The sequence below is a fragment of the Emiliania huxleyi genome (genome assembly GCF_000372725.1).
Source record: "Emiliania huxleyi CCMP1516 unplaced genomic scaffold EMIHUscaffold_356, whole genome shotgun sequence".
Taxonomy (NCBI): Eukaryota; Haptophyta; order Isochrysidales; family Noelaerhabdaceae; genus Emiliania; species Emiliania huxleyi.
In genome coordinates, this window is record NW_005199305.1 from 2,428 (window position 1) to 16,471 (window position 14,044).

The 14,044-nt window shown below is 67.2% G+C and overlaps 4 protein-coding genes across 4 annotated transcripts; 1 reads left to right on the forward strand and 3 right to left on the reverse strand.

Moving 5' to 3' along the window:
* Nucleotides 1-1,113: 1,113 nt before the first annotated feature.
* On the forward strand, nucleotides 1,114-4,589 carry EMIHUDRAFT_242284 (hypothetical protein; the record flags this gene model as incomplete). Its single annotated transcript, XM_005772563.1, has 4 exons — nucleotides 1,114-1,158; nucleotides 2,071-2,354; nucleotides 2,417-2,654; nucleotides 4,482-4,589. 4 exons carry the CDS (start codon nucleotides 1,114-1,116, stop codon nucleotides 4,587-4,589), a joined length of 675 nt encoding a protein of 224 aa, XP_005772620.1.
* Nucleotides 4,590-4,933: 344 nt separating this feature from the next.
* EMIHUDRAFT_75288 (hypothetical protein) lies at nucleotides 4,934-7,855 on the reverse strand (the record flags this gene model as incomplete). Its single annotated transcript, XM_005772564.1, has 3 exons — nucleotides 4,934-7,505; nucleotides 7,589-7,701; nucleotides 7,763-7,855. Coding segments are annotated over 3 exons (2,778 nt in total), but the record flags the coding sequence as incomplete, so codon positions are not given.
* Nucleotides 7,856-9,236: 1,381 nt separating this feature from the next.
* EMIHUDRAFT_444740 (hypothetical protein) lies at nucleotides 9,237-11,603 on the reverse strand (the record flags this gene model as incomplete). The annotated part of the gene is made up of 6 exons (XM_005772565.1): nucleotides 9,237-9,818; nucleotides 10,107-10,157; nucleotides 10,510-10,566; nucleotides 10,749-10,799; nucleotides 11,272-11,358; nucleotides 11,522-11,603. Coding segments are annotated over 6 exons (420 nt in total), but the record flags the coding sequence as incomplete, so codon positions are not given.
* Nucleotides 11,604-12,117: 514 nt separating this feature from the next.
* On the reverse strand, nucleotides 12,118-12,519 carry EMIHUDRAFT_369216 (hypothetical protein; the record flags this gene model as incomplete). The annotated part of the gene is made up of 1 exon (XM_005772566.1): nucleotides 12,118-12,519. A coding segment is annotated over one exon (402 nt), but the record flags the coding sequence as incomplete, so codon positions are not given.
* Between the last annotated feature and the right edge of the window lie 1,525 nt (nucleotides 12,520-14,044).

A 14,044-nucleotide genomic window follows, 5' to 3' on the forward strand; every position in this document is an offset into this window, starting at 1 on the left:
AGTTTGAAAGATCTTGATGAAATCAGGCCCGACTGCAAATTTCTTCAATATTTTCGCAGGCGCTCCGCGCCTGCAGATTTTGAAATAAATTCGACAAAATTGGTACCTGGCCCAATCCATTCCGTTTGGTAGCTAGGTCAGCTCAGGGCCCCGTTCACTTCCCTCCCACTTGGCGCGTGATGATGAAGAGATGCCACCCAGGCCACAGCCGGGGCAAGGGGACGGAGGGGCTGGGGCGGAGGGCGGGAGGGCTGGGCGGAGGCAAAGGCGGGCGAGGGCGGGGCGGGCGCGGCGCTGAGCGGAGCAGTAATAATATCGTTGGCCGGAGCCTCGTTGGCCGAAGCCTCGGTGGCCGAAGCCTCGGTGGCCAAAGCCTGCCCTCAAAGGGCGGGTTGGGCCGCGGGGAAGGGCGGGCGGGGGGCGAGACAGGGCGGGGCGGGCGCGGCGCTGAGCGGAGCAGTAATAATATCGTTGGCCTAGGCCTCGGTGGCCGAAGCCTCGGTGGCCGAAGCCTCGGTGGCCGAAGCCTTACAGCTGTTATTAATTGTACCTTAAGGTACAGTGAAGCCTCACATCACAGTGCACAGTGGTCAGTGACAGTGTACGGGCGGGCCGCTAAATGTGAATATGTGTGGGGGTTGGGTGGTTGTTGGGTGGGGGGCGCAAGGGAGGCTTACGTACGTACGCGCGATACACGTAGGAGGACTCTGCCTGCTGACAGGGTTTGTTTGCGATGAGGAGCGACCCGATGGGTTCTCGGAGGTTATTGCAGCACTAACGAACCTAATACTAACTACTCTCGTGAGCTGTGAACAGACGCACTTGCCCTCGGGGCAAGTACCCAAATCCGCCAGGTTGGGCGTGCTTCCACAGCCTCACGAGAGTACAAATACCTTCGGCCGACGCAAAAAAAGAATTGCGCGCCTTGCCGGCGAGCAGCGCCGCCGGCGGCCAGCAAAGAAAGCACGCGTGCTGGAGTCGAGCAACGGCTCGCCCGCGGAGCTCTCGCCTCCGGCTTCCGCCGCGCTGACGTTGTTCGTCTGGTCACGCAGTGCCTGCACTCTCTTGGCTACGAGGCGCAGTCAATATGCCGCCACGCCCATCCATCGCAGCATGCATGCACATGCACAGTTCGCACCTGTGTCGAGCCTGTGTGCTGTGAGACAGAGTTGTTTTGTTTAGATTCTAAAACTCGAGTGGAAGTCGGCAGTTTCACACGAGACCGCACTGGCCACTGGCTACACATATGAGCCTCCAACCCAGCATGAGCGGCACCCTCCGAACCCAGCTCGCCGAACTGGCTCGGGGCGACCTGGCCTGGCTGCGTGCCTTCCTCTCCGGGCGGCGGACGTGCGGCACGTCGCTCGCGGCCCAGCTCGACGCGCGGCACGACACCGAGAAGCAGGACACGCTGCTGACCTGGGCCGCTCGTCACGGGCAGGCCGAGGCGGTGCGGCTGCTGCTCGAGGGCGGCGCGAGCGTCGGGGCGACGAGTGGCGGCGGCGGCTCCGCGCTGTTTATTGCATGCCAGGAGGGCCAGATCGAGTGCGCCCGGCTGCTCCTCGAGGCTGGCGCGGCGGTGGCTCATGCAGGCGCTGAAGGCTTCACGCCGCTCTTCACGCCGCTGTACGTCGCGTGCCAGCAGGGCCAGCTCGAGTGCGTCCGGCTGCTCCTCGAGGCCGGCGCAGCGATCGACCAAGCTACAGAGGAAGGCACCACGCCGCTGTTCATGGCGTGCCAGGAGGGCCACGTCGAGTGCGCCCAGCTGCTCCTCGACGCTGGCGCAGCGGTCGACCAGGCCGATGAGCAAGGCGCCACGCCGCTGATCATGGCATGCTTCGACGGCCACCTCGAGGTCGCCAAGCTCCTCTCCTCCTACGGCGCCTCCCGCGCCGCTACGCCCTTCGGCACGCCCGAGGAGGCCGCAAACCGCCAAGGCCACGCCGACCTCGCCGCCTGGCTGGTCGCCAGCCGCGGCTGGACGCCGCTCCAGCATCTCGAGGCGTGCCCGAGACTAGCGGCCGAAGGCGTGAGCGCGCTGTCCTCACGCCCATTGTCCCTCTTCCGCAGGCGCTCACCGTCGAGCGGGCGCGGGCGCTGCTGCGCGGAGGCGCCGACCCGCTCGCCGGCGCGCCTTCTGCCCTCGAGCGGGCGCGCGTCCTCTGCTCGTGGGGCGAGTCGGATCCGACCGCTGCGGGAGTCGGCTCCACCGTCGCGATCCGCTCTCTCGTCTCGCGGCCCTCGATGAACGGCAAGGTCGGCGTCGTCGTCTCCGCGAGCGCTTCGACGGGTCGCTTCGGCGTGCGCGTGGCGGGCGAGGCCAAGGCACTCGCACTGAGGCGCGCACTGCAATGGTCTCTCCCCGACTCGCCGGATCCTCTCTTTGGACACACCCCACGCCTCTGCCCTCCCTCAGGCCGGCCAACCTGGAGCCAGCGGCCGAGGCGGTGGAGGTGGGCAGGCTCATCCTCAAGGCGGCGGAGTGGACGCCGCAGTCGCACGAGCTCTTCCCGACAGCGGCTCGCAAGCGGGCGGTCGAGGTGATGCGGCTGGGCTACCTGATCGCCTGGGACGAGGAGCGCTTCGACAGCCGCGAGGGAGCGGCTCCGGAGCTGGCGGACATCTGGCGCGGCTTTGTGCTGCCAAGAGTGGTGGTGCGATGACATGATGACTGCTTTGGTCCTGTTTTACTTTGTGGCAGCCAACCCCCCAGGATCTCGCTCCGCTTCCGCTCTCGCTTGGTGGTGTTGGACTGCATTGGTTTTTTGCGGCTTCTTGTTTGTAAAACTCGAGCACTTGGAGCACTTGGAGTGCAGTCGGCAGTTGCCGTGGGGCTCCTGTCGTTAGACGTGGAGACGCGAGGGTTGCCCCCCCTTACCCCACCACCTCGTGTGTGTGGAGAAGGTTTTCTTCGGGCCCCGCGTTTCGTTTTTCTTCTTTCTGGCGGCATGAGCGGCACCCTCCCAACCCACCTCGCCGACCTGGCTCGGGGCGACCTGGCCTGGCTGCGCGGCTTCCTGTCTGGGCAGGGGACGCGCGGCACGTCGCTCGCGGCCCTGCTCGACGCGCGGCACGACACCGAGAAGCAGGACACGCTGCTCACCTGGGCCGCTCGGCACGGGCAGGCCGAGGCGGTGCGGCTGCTGCTCGAGGGCGGCGCGAGCGTCGGGGCGGCTGACAGCGGCGGCGCCACCGCGCTCCTCCTCGCGAGCGAGGGGGGCCACCTCGAGATCGCCCGGCTGCTCCTCGAGGTTGGCGCGGCGACCGACCAAGCGATGAACGATGGCACCACGCCGCTGAGTGCTGCGAGCTTGGCTGGCGAGATCGGCTGCGTTCGGCTGCTCCTCGAGGCTGGCGCCGCGGTCAACCAAGCAGACGCTGAAGGCTTCACGCCGCTGTACGTTGCGTGCCAGGAGGGGCATTTCGAGTGCGCCCAGCTGCTGCGCGACGCAGGCGCGGCGGTGAACCAAGCAGACGCTGAAGGCGCCACGCCGCTGTTCATCGCGAGCGAGAAGGGCCACGACCAGTGCGTCCGGCTGCTTCTCGAGGCGAGCGCGGCGGTCAACCGAGCCAGGGACGACGGCGCCACGCCGCTGTACGTCGCGAGCCAAGAGGGCCAGGTCGAGTGCGTCCAGCTGCTTCTCGAGGCGGGCGCGGCGATAGAGCAACCCATGGACGACGGCACCACGCCGCTGAGCGCTGCGAGCTTCAACGGCGAGATCGAATGCGTCCGGCTGCTCCTCGAGGCTGGCGCGGCGGTCAACCAAGCAGACGCTGGCTTCACGCCGCTGTACGTTGCGTGCCAGGAGGGGCATTTCGAGTGCGTCCAGCTGCTTCTCGAGGCCAGCGCTTCAGTCGGCCAGGCCGACAAGGACGGCGTCACGCCGCTGTACATGGCGTGCCAGCACGGCCACCTCGAGTGCGTGCGGCTGCTGCGCGACGCTGGCGCTGACATCAACCAAGCGATGATCGGCGGCGCCACGCCACTGTTCATTGCGTGCCAGCAGGGCCAGCTCGAGTGCGTTCGGCTGCTTCTCGAGGCTGGCGCGGCGATCGACCAAGCCCGGCAGAACGGCGCCACGCCGCTGTACGCGGCGTGCCACTTCGGCCACCTCGAGGTCGCCAAGCTCCTCTCCTCCTACGGCGCCTCCCGCGCCGCAGTGCCGCCCTTCGGCACGCCCGAGGAGGTCGCAAACCGCCTAGGCCACGCCGACCTCGCCGCCTGGCTGGTCGCCAGCCGCGGCTGGACGCCGCTCGCGCACCTTGAGACCCTCACCGCCGCCCGCGCCACCTCCCTTCTGCGCAGCGGCGCAAGCTTGCACGAGGGCGAGCCGACGCCGTTGCGGCGCGTCGCGGGCGGCGAGGGCGAGGCGGCGGCGCTGGTCCGGCGGGCGGCGGCGCCGTGGTCGCCGGCAAGCCACTCGCTCTTCCCCGCGGCGGCCCGCGCGCGGGCGGCGCTCCTCGTCCTCTCGATCTACGAGATCCACGAGCGGTACCACCTCGACTCGGCAGGAGCCACGAACGGCATCGCGGCGCTCGACTTTGGCCACTGCGTCTTGGGCTTCGCCATCACGCGCGAGACGCAGTAGGGCCCTTTTGAGTTTTGTGCGCTGCGCAACACTTGGTGTCGATTGGTGCCGCGCGGTCATGCGGATCGGCTAACATGACGCCTTTTTGGTCAGCGCTGGGTGGCATCTGGTGGAGATGTGTACCGCCTGAGCTGTTGTCATACATGAAACATGAATCTTCTGATGCCCGATGCGCGGGCTGCCGGCCTCCGCTCTCCACAGGGGCCCAGCTGCACAGCTCGCGCTCCCCCGTCCCCGCTCGCGCCGTGCCGGCTCGCGCCAGCCCGCCACTCGCGCGCGCAACACACGGGGCCCTCTCTCCCCGGAGCCAGACCGTGCCGTTCCACACGTACACCACACCACGCTCAAGCCGCAGGGGCTGCGCCCCCCTTCCCGATCTGCAGCTCCGCCTTGCTTCCGAGGACCGGCGGCACGAGCACCCTCAGCTGCCCCGTCGCCGCGCTCTTCTCGTCGAGCAGCGCTGCCGACCCCGCCGTCGCGGCCGACTCCACAAAGGTGATTGTGCGCGTCTCCGTCGCCGATGTTTCAAACATGCCCGCCCGCTTGCTGCGGAACTCGATCGTGTCGCTGCACACCACGCTGGCGCCCGCCTCCTGCACAAGCATCGTGACCACCTCAGCCTTGCGCTGCACCTGCAGCAGCAGCGCGGCGCCGCCGCCCTTGGCGCCGCCGCCGACGTGCACCACCATGAAGCCGTCGGCAAAGGTGGAGAGCGAGATGCCCTCGAGCTCGTCAAATGCCACTCGGACGTTGACCCTCCACTTGGTCGGGGCGAGCACGTACACGGAGCGGTCGCTGATGAGGAGGATGCGCTCCTGGGCCTTGCCGTTGCGGTTCACGTGCGTGATGCGGTCGGCAAAGTACACCCTTGCCTCGCCCGCCTTGAGCAGCATGCGCGTCACCTCCGGCGCCTCCGCGGCGTCGAGGTAGTCGCCGAGAAAGGGCAGCCTCCACGAGCCCCGCCGCCGCTTCAGCCCCTCAAAGACGGCCATGCTCTTCTCGCGCAGCTTGATGCGGTACCTCCTCGCGGCGAAGGATCGGTACGCGCCCTGCAGGATCCGCGCCACGTCGTGCAGCGCGCGGCTGCGCCGGTCCTCGAGCGTGAACACGGACGCGGGTGCGCGCAAAAAGACCTTCGTCTTGCCGAGCTCGTACCCCGCCTTGACAATGTGCGCCGCAGCGAGGATGGCGGCGCATGAGTCTGCCGGGCTCTGCGCGGCGGGCGGCGCCGGCCACGTGCCGCGGCATATCATCTTGTAGCGCCCGAGAAAGCGCGAGAAGGGCATCCGATGCGCAAAGCCTGCGCGCCGAACCAGCACGTTTTCGACAATGCCGAGATAGCGCACCTGGTGCGCCACGAGCTGCGCGTCCCAGTCAGCGGGCCGCTTCTTGAGGTTGGGCTTGATGCAGCGGATGTAGTGTGGCTCCGCGCACCGGCCGATGGTGGCCGCGAGCGCGTCCATCTGCTTGCGAAACTGCGCACCCGCCGTCTCGATCTTCTTGGCTGACGTCTTGCCCCTCGTCGCCGCCGGGAAGAGCTCCGCGATGAGCGGCGACGCCGACTCGGAGAGCATCTCGATCTGATTGCGATAGGCGAGGTCCTTGTTCTTCTCGATCAGCCCGTCCGCTGCGTAGGCGACGTCACCCGCGTAGTGCTTGATCGTGAAGGTCCGCGCGGCCTGGTCCTTGCTGACCTCGAGGTGCGGGTGCTTGCTCAGGTTTGACGCGAGCTTGGTCAGGAAGGAGGCGTCGGTCCCCTTTGGCACGACGCACTCCTCGTCGAGCCACAACAGGACGCCGGCGGGCCTCGATCCCTCGATGAGCTCAACGACGACGCAATTGTTGAAAAATTCGACCGGCGTCCACGCCACCCCCTCCGCTGCGTACTCGGCCTGCTCGGCGCGCAGCGTAAACTCGATGAAGAGCTGCTGCAACTTCTCGTTGGCAAAGTTGATGCAGAGCTGCTCAAACGAGTTCGCCTCGAAGATCTCGAAACCATAAATGTCTAGTACGCCGAGCGTGAGCTCGGCGTGCGGCGGCGGCGCCACGGCGCGATTGACCTGCTCGACCAGCGCGTCGAAGGCGCGAGCGTACAGCGCCTTGGCCAGCGCGTCGCGCGCGTGCGCCGACTGCGCCGCGTCGAGCGGCGTGCTCATCCTGTCGATGCCGGTTGCGATGGTGCGGTTTGTCAGCGCGCTCGCGAGCTTTCGCGGGTCAACCTTGAGGGCCGCTGCGGCCACCTTGAGGCTGTCCTCCTGGTGCACGACGGCGGCCTGCGAGTCCGTCTTTGCGAGGACCTGCCCAGCGGCGCGGTTCGACTGGAAGCTTATGTTGCCGATGGCGAGCACAGCCGCCACCAGCTCCATCAGCTGCGTCTGCCGCTCGGGCGAGAAACCGAGCGTCGTGAGCGCCTCCGCCGTCGCGCTCCACTCGTCGGCGTCGCTCAGTCCGGCCACCTGCGTCGTGCCCGACCTGGCCAGATAGCTGTACGCCTGCAGCTCGCCGAGCGCATGCAGCACACAGCTCGAGCCGTCGCCTCCATCGCCACCCATGGCGAGGAGCTGGTAGAAGATGTGAAAGGAACGCTCGCCCTTGCCCGGCACGCAGACGCGCGACTTTTCGAGCAGGAACTTGGAGACGCGCCCACCGAGCGGCTGGCCCTGGTAGTCGAAGAAAATCTCGACATACTTTCCAAACCGTGACGAGTTCTCGTTGCGGACCGTCTTGGCGTTGCCAAACGCCTCGAGTAGCGGGTTTGACTGCAGCAGCAGGTCCTGCACCTCGCGGCCGGTGGCCTTGGCGCTCGGCCGTGCGGCAGCGGCGGCGGCCATGACGTACTCCATTACGCGTTTCGCCGCCTCGGTCTTGCCCGCGCCAGACTCGCCCGTGATGAGAATGCACTGTCCCTTGCTCGAGCTGCGGCCGCGGCACAGGGGGAGAGGGCTGTGTGAGGCGGGAGGGTAAGGTAACGGCCCGGCTCACCCCCGCCGCGCGCGGACCGAAGCAGCGCGCGATACGCGCTCTCGGCGATCGTGTACACGTGGGGAGGCAATTCGAACGACTGGCGGCCCGAGTACTTGCGCATCGTCTCTGCAGAGTACATGCCGCGTATCTGCAGGCGAGGGTGGCACCGACCGTGTCGCATCGGGGTTCGAAGGGCGGCTCATTTGCACGCGTTGGATCGCCGCCTGCTTGAACGGGTTGACCGACACCAGCACCGGACCGATGAAGGTGTATATCTTGTCCTGCTTGAAGCCAGCTTGCAGGCAGCATGCCACGCCGTCCTACACATCGAGGTGGGTAGGGCTGGCGCAACGCGAGAGCGCAATGCGTGCCGCGGTGGAGAGGCGAATCTGCTGGCGCAGCGCGAGAGCGCAATGCGTGCCGCGGTGGAGAGGTGAATATGCGAGTGGTGTGCCATATTTGCTTCTTGCGGGTCACAATCCGCATGCCCATTGCATGCAGTTTGCTGGCGAGTGGCAGAAGGCGTGAGTGCAGGCCCCCTGCGAGTGCAAAGAGCTACGCAGGTCTCAATCTCCGCAGTGATCTTTGAGATCAGACCTCGGTCGTGTTGGTCAGAAGCACGAGATCCTCGACGTACTTGGGGGCGACGGCCTTTGAGGGCGGAACATAGGCGGCGCGCTTCGTGGTGGTGGTTGTGAGGGGAAGAGGAGGCATCCGAGTGCAGGGCAGCAGCGGCGGTGGCGGGAAGTAAGGGCTTGGCTGCGGCGGCCTCTGCTGCGGTGATTGAGAGCACTCGCGCCGCGGAGCCGACGTATGAACGTGACTCGTGCGTAAACGATTTATCTTCCTTTTAGTGTATTCACAAGATGGTGCACTCAGGCATCGGCCGGTGACGTACAACTACTCTCTGCAAGGGCCGGTGCCGTAACCACCCCATTAAGTAGCTTGCAGCTACGGGCGACCAGCGCCACGCCCCTCGTCCCGTGGCCTCCCGCGCCCACCCCGCCCAAAAACACTCTCCCCCCCGCCCACCCCGCCCACCGCGTCCACCGCGCCCACCGCGCCCACTGCGCCCCCCTCGCCCACCAACCGCCGTCGTGGCGCCCGCGGGCTGTGCATGAGGCGCAATGCGCGAGGGCGGCTGGTGGACAAACGTCGCCTGTGCCGCCACCTGCGTCCCAGTTGCGGCGATGGGCAGCGCCGGACGGCGGCAGGCCGGGCAGTTGGTGTCGCGCTCCAGCACGCGCGACGAGTTCAGTCACCTCGTGTACACTGGACGTCAGTCTGAGGGAGGGTGTAGAGGATGTAGAGTGGTCAGCGCTGTAGAGATATAGAGATGTAGAGCGCTCTCTGGAGCGAGGTAAGGTAAGGTAAGGTAAACTTCTCCACATACACGAGGTGGTGGGGCAAAGGGGGGGCAACCCTCGCGTCTCCACGTCTGACGAGCGCTGTGAGCTGAGAGCTCATTGTCTATCTATATACTGTGTACATAGCGCTCTACAGCTCTATGCAGCTCGGAGCGCTCTACGGCCTAAGTACGTACATTCTACAAATCCTCAACATTCCTCTATACAACACCCTCCACCTCACAGACGTCGTCAGTATGTATACTCAATACTGGCTGTGGCCGCTCGTAAAAAAGCTTCGCAGTAAAGCCGGGGTACGGCTTCTTGTTGTTGTACGTTCGACAACGTGCGATTTTAACGAAAATACCAGTAAAGCCGTAGCGCAAGAGCAACTACTGTCTACTCACATGCATAAGCGCTTAAAAGGAAACACATGCGCATGCCCCCAAGACCGTGTGCATCGCTACTACACCAGCATAACGCACCACGACATGAGACCCCGGTGACACTAGGGCGCGCACGGCCCTACACAGCTAGACCCGAGCACAATGTGGAGTCACCGCGCTGGCACCCGGGCCACGCGGGATTGCGACAGTCACGCTCCAGGGACCAAGCCGCGCCGGGCGGCGGCTAACTTATGACTACAGTTCCGACGCGCGCGTACGCGCCGCGGAGCGGGGCAGGGCAGGACAACGCTGGTGCGGCAGCCGCAGACACCGCACCTGCCTCCAGAGACAGCGGCAAGATCGCCTCGCGGCGCAGATCGCGCGCGCGCCGACCCGGGCTCCTCCCAGGCGGAAGAAAAGAGTGGCTCGGCGCGACCGCCCCTAGATAGCCGCCCCGAGGAGCCCCCCCCCCCCCCCCCCTACAGCGTCTCGATCAGATCTGTCAGCAGCTTGACGACCATTCGGAGCGTCGCCTGCGAAGAGGTGTGGGGAGGGTGTGGGGGAGGGGTGTGGGGGAGGGTGCGTGGCGCGGCGGCGGGAGCGGTGACGGGAGCGAAGCTGGCGACGGGTGGTGGCGACACCACTGGGCGGCCTTTGGGCTCCGCTCGGGTCAGCTCGGGTCAGCTCGGGTCCTCTCGGGTCCTCTCGGGTCCTCTCGGGTCCTCTCGGGTCCTCTCGGGTCCTCTCGAGGCATCTCGAGGCATCTCGAGGCATCTCGGTCCATCTCGGTCCATCTCGAGGCATCTCGAGGCATCTCGGGCCTTGGTCGACTTGCCACCAGAAGTCGCGGCGACGGCGGGCTTGGGCGGCGCCTGCGCCAAGATTGGGCGAGATTGGGCGAGATTGGGCGAGATTGGGCGAGATTGGGCGAGATTGGGCGAGAGTCGTTGCCGAGAGTGATTCCGCCGAGATTCGCCGAGATTCGCCGAGTCAGCTGGGCCGAGATTCTCTGCCGAGTCGGCTGGGACGAGGTTCGCCGAGGTTCGCCGAGGTTCGCCGAGGTTCGCCGAGGTTGGGGCGAATGGGTATGGGGTGCGGGGCGTGGGGCGGGGCGGGGCGGGTATGGGTGGGTGTGTGCGGGGCGGGTATGGGCGGGGCGTGACAGGGCGGGTATCGAGGTATCGAGGCGGGTATCGGGGACGGGTCGTGGGGCGTGGCACGCGCCCTCGCGGCCCGCTTCTGCGCCGGCTTCTCCTCGGGCTCGAACACCTTCTTCTCCACCTGCCGGGAGGGGGGGGGGGGGGGCAGGTTCCGGGAAGGTTCCGGGAAGGGTCGCCTGGGGGTGCGGAGTGAAGCCACATGTAGACCCCTACCGCCCACATCTCCCAACACCTCCCTTCATCTCCCTCCATCTCCCCACCCCCCGCATCTCCCTGCTCTCCAAATCTCCCCACATCTCGCGCCTTCTTCCGCCCGCCCCCCTTCTTCCGCTCCGCCAGCGCCGAGACCGGCACCTGCCGGCGAGGCGAGGCGAGGGTGAGCGAGAGGCGTGCAGCCACGGGTGCGCATGAGTGCGTGTGTGCGTGCGTGTGCGTGCGTGTGTGCGTGAGTGTGTGTGTGCGTGTGCGTGTGTGTGCGTGCGTGTGTGCGTGAGTGCGTGTGTGCGTGCGTGTGCGTGCGTGTGTGCGTGAGTGTGTGTGTGCGTGTGCGTGTGTGTGCGTGCGTGTGTGCGTGAGTGTGTGTGTGTGCGTGCGTGGGAATCCGTCAGCGGGTTGAATCGAGGGCGCGGCGGGGGAGCAGCGGTCGGGACACCGCGCCATGTGTGTTCGGAAGTGTCTCGGAAGTGTCCCGGAAGTGTCTCGGGGACGACGAGCTTCTGCTTGGCGACGCAGTGTCTCGGACGTGTCTCGCAACCGTGAAGTGTCTCGGAAGTGTCTCGGAAGGGTCTCGGAGAAGTGTGTCGGAAGTGTGTCGGAAGTGTCTCGCCTTGACGAGCTTCTGCTTTGCGATGGTCTTCTTGGGCGTCGCCTTGGCGGGCGCCTTCTTGGGCGGCGTCGCCTTCTTCACGGGCGCCTGCGGCGGCGGCAGCGGCGGGCGGGTGGGCGGGCGGGGGAAAGGGGGGGGGAGGTGAGGACAGGCGTGGAGGTGAGGCGGCGGCGGCAGCTCTGGTGGAGGCGGCGGGATGGGTTTTGCAAGGGCGGGCTGCGGGTGGCGTTGGCGGCGGCGGTGGCGGCACCTTCTTCGGCGGCGGAGCCTTCTTGGCGGGCGCCTTGGCGGCCTTCTTGGGCGGAGCCTTCTTCTTGGCAACCATATCTGCCGGCCGGACAGGGCGGCCGTCACGCGGGCCGTAGTTTCAACCGTGGCGAGAGCGGCGGCGGTGGGTGCAGGTGGTGAGATGGGAGAGGCGACGGCGGCGCTGGTGCCGCGTTTGGCGGCTGGAGAGCGGCGGCGGCGGGTGCGATCGCGGCAGGTAAGCTCTTGACCTGCCCTTGCTTTCGGCGTTCCACACTTGTGCACTTGGGCAGCACACAGGTACAGGGTTCAAGGCGCTGCTTGGCTGCGCGCCCTGCAAGTAAGAGATGCATTCTACCCCCGCCCAAACACCTACACACATCCTCACCCGAGGGGCGAAGCTGTTCGTATGCCGCCGGCAGCAGCAGCTCTCGAGCTCGCCAAGGGACGAGCTCGACGGAGCCGCGCGGTAGTATACGTCCCGTCGTGCGTCCTCGCACTCTACTCTCTCCCTCGCTCGCCACCGCGTGCAGCAGCACGGTGCGCGCAAACTCAAAGACAGCGCCGTGAGCGTGAGGGCGCGAACCAACTGCAACCCCCCCTACTCCGTCTCGCGCGTGATGGCGAAGCCCAAGACGCAGTGGCCAAAGTCGAGCGCCGCGATGCCGTTCGTGGCTCCTGCCGAGTCGAGGTGGTACCGCTCGTGGATCTCGTAGATCGAGAGGACGAGGAGCGCCGCCCGCGCGCGAGCCGCCGCGGGGAAGAGCGAGTGGCTTGCCGGCGACCACGGCGACGCCGCCCGCCGGACCAGCGCCGCCGTCTCGCCCTCGCCGCCCGCGGCGCGCCGCAGCGGCGTCGGCTCGCCCTCGTGCAAGCTTGCGCCGCTGCGCAGGAGGGAGGTGGCGCGGGCGGCGGTGAGGGTCTCAAGGTGCGCGAGCGGCGTCCAGCCGCGGCTGGCGACCAGCCAGGCGGCGAGGTCGGTGTGGCCTTGGCTGTTTGCGGCCTCCTCGGGCGTGCCGAAGGGCGTAGCGGCGCGGGAGGCGCCGTAGGAGGAGAGGAGCTTGGCGACCTCGAGGTGGCCCTGGTGGCACGCAGCGAACAGCGGCGTGGCGCCTTGCTCATCGGCCTGGTCGATCGCCGCGCCGGCCTCGAGAAGCAGCCGGGCGATCTCGAGGTGGCCGTTGAAGCATGCCATGATCAGCGGCGTGGTGCCGTTCTGCTTGGCTTGGTTGATCGCCGCGCCAGCCTCGAGGAGCAGCCGGACGCACTCGAGCTGGCCCTTCTGGCACGCCATGAACAGCGGCGTGGCGCCGCCGTTCATCGCTTGGTTGATGTCAGCGCCAGCGTCGCGCAGCAGCCGGACGATCTCGGGGTGGCCCTTCTGGCTCGCCATGAACAGCGGCGTGACGCCGTTCTGCTTGGCTTGGTTGACCGCTGCGCCAGCCTCGAGAAGCAGCTGCACGCACTCGAGCTGGCCGTTCTGGCACGCGATGAACAGCGGCGTGGCGCCGACCTTGTCGGTTTGGTTGATCTCAGCGCCAGCGTCGCGCAGCAGCTGGGCGCACTCGAAATGCCCCTCCTGGCACGCAACGTACAGCGGCGTGAAGCTTTCAGCGTCTGCTTGGTTGACCGCGGCGCCAGCCTCGAGGAGCAGCCGAACGCAGCCGATCTCGCCAGCCAAGCTCGCAGCACTCAGCGGCGTGGCGCCTTCATCATCGGCCTGGTCGACCGCCGCGTTGGCCTCGAGAAGCAGCCGGACGCACTCGACGTGGCCCTCCTGGCTCGCGATGGACAGCGGCGTGACGCCGTGCTCTGTGGCTTGGTCGACCGCCGCGCCAGCCTCGCGGAGCAGCCGGGCGCACTCAATCTGCCCCTCCTGGCACGCGATATACAGCGCGGAAGCGCCGCCGCTAGTCGTCGCCCCGACACTCGCGCCGCCTTCGAGCAGCAGCCGCACCGCCTCGGCTTGCCCGTGACGAGCGGCCCAGGTGAGCAGCGTGTCCTGCTTCTCGGTGTCGTGCCGCGCGTCGAGCTGGGCCGCGAGCGACGTGCCGCGCGTCCGCCGCCCGGAGAGGAAGCCGCGCAGCCAGGCCAGGTCGCCCCGAGCCAGGTCGGCGAGCTGGGTTGGGAGGATGGCGCCGCTCATGCCGCCAGAAAGAAGAAAAACCTTGGGTGGCGTGAAAAATTCGCTGTCGGGGGCGTTTAGGGCGGGGTCGGGGAAGGGGGGTGGGGTCGGTCGCATTGGCGGTGGCCGGGGGGGGGGGGCGGGAGGAGGTGGTGGCGCCCACCGCAATGGCGGCCGTCCCGACGAGCGCCGGGCGAGATCGCGAGGGTCGAGGGTGAGCTCCAAGCCGAGTTCTGAATGGTGAGGGCGTCGGCGGTGACACGGAGATGGCGGCGGAGTGAAAGGTGTATAGTGCGAGCGGGTGGACCCCCGAGAGGTGCCGTGTGGTCAATGGACCCACTAGCGCGTGCGGTCCTCGCAAGCTGGCGGAGGAAGAGACCGAGGTCGGCGGAAAATGCTCCG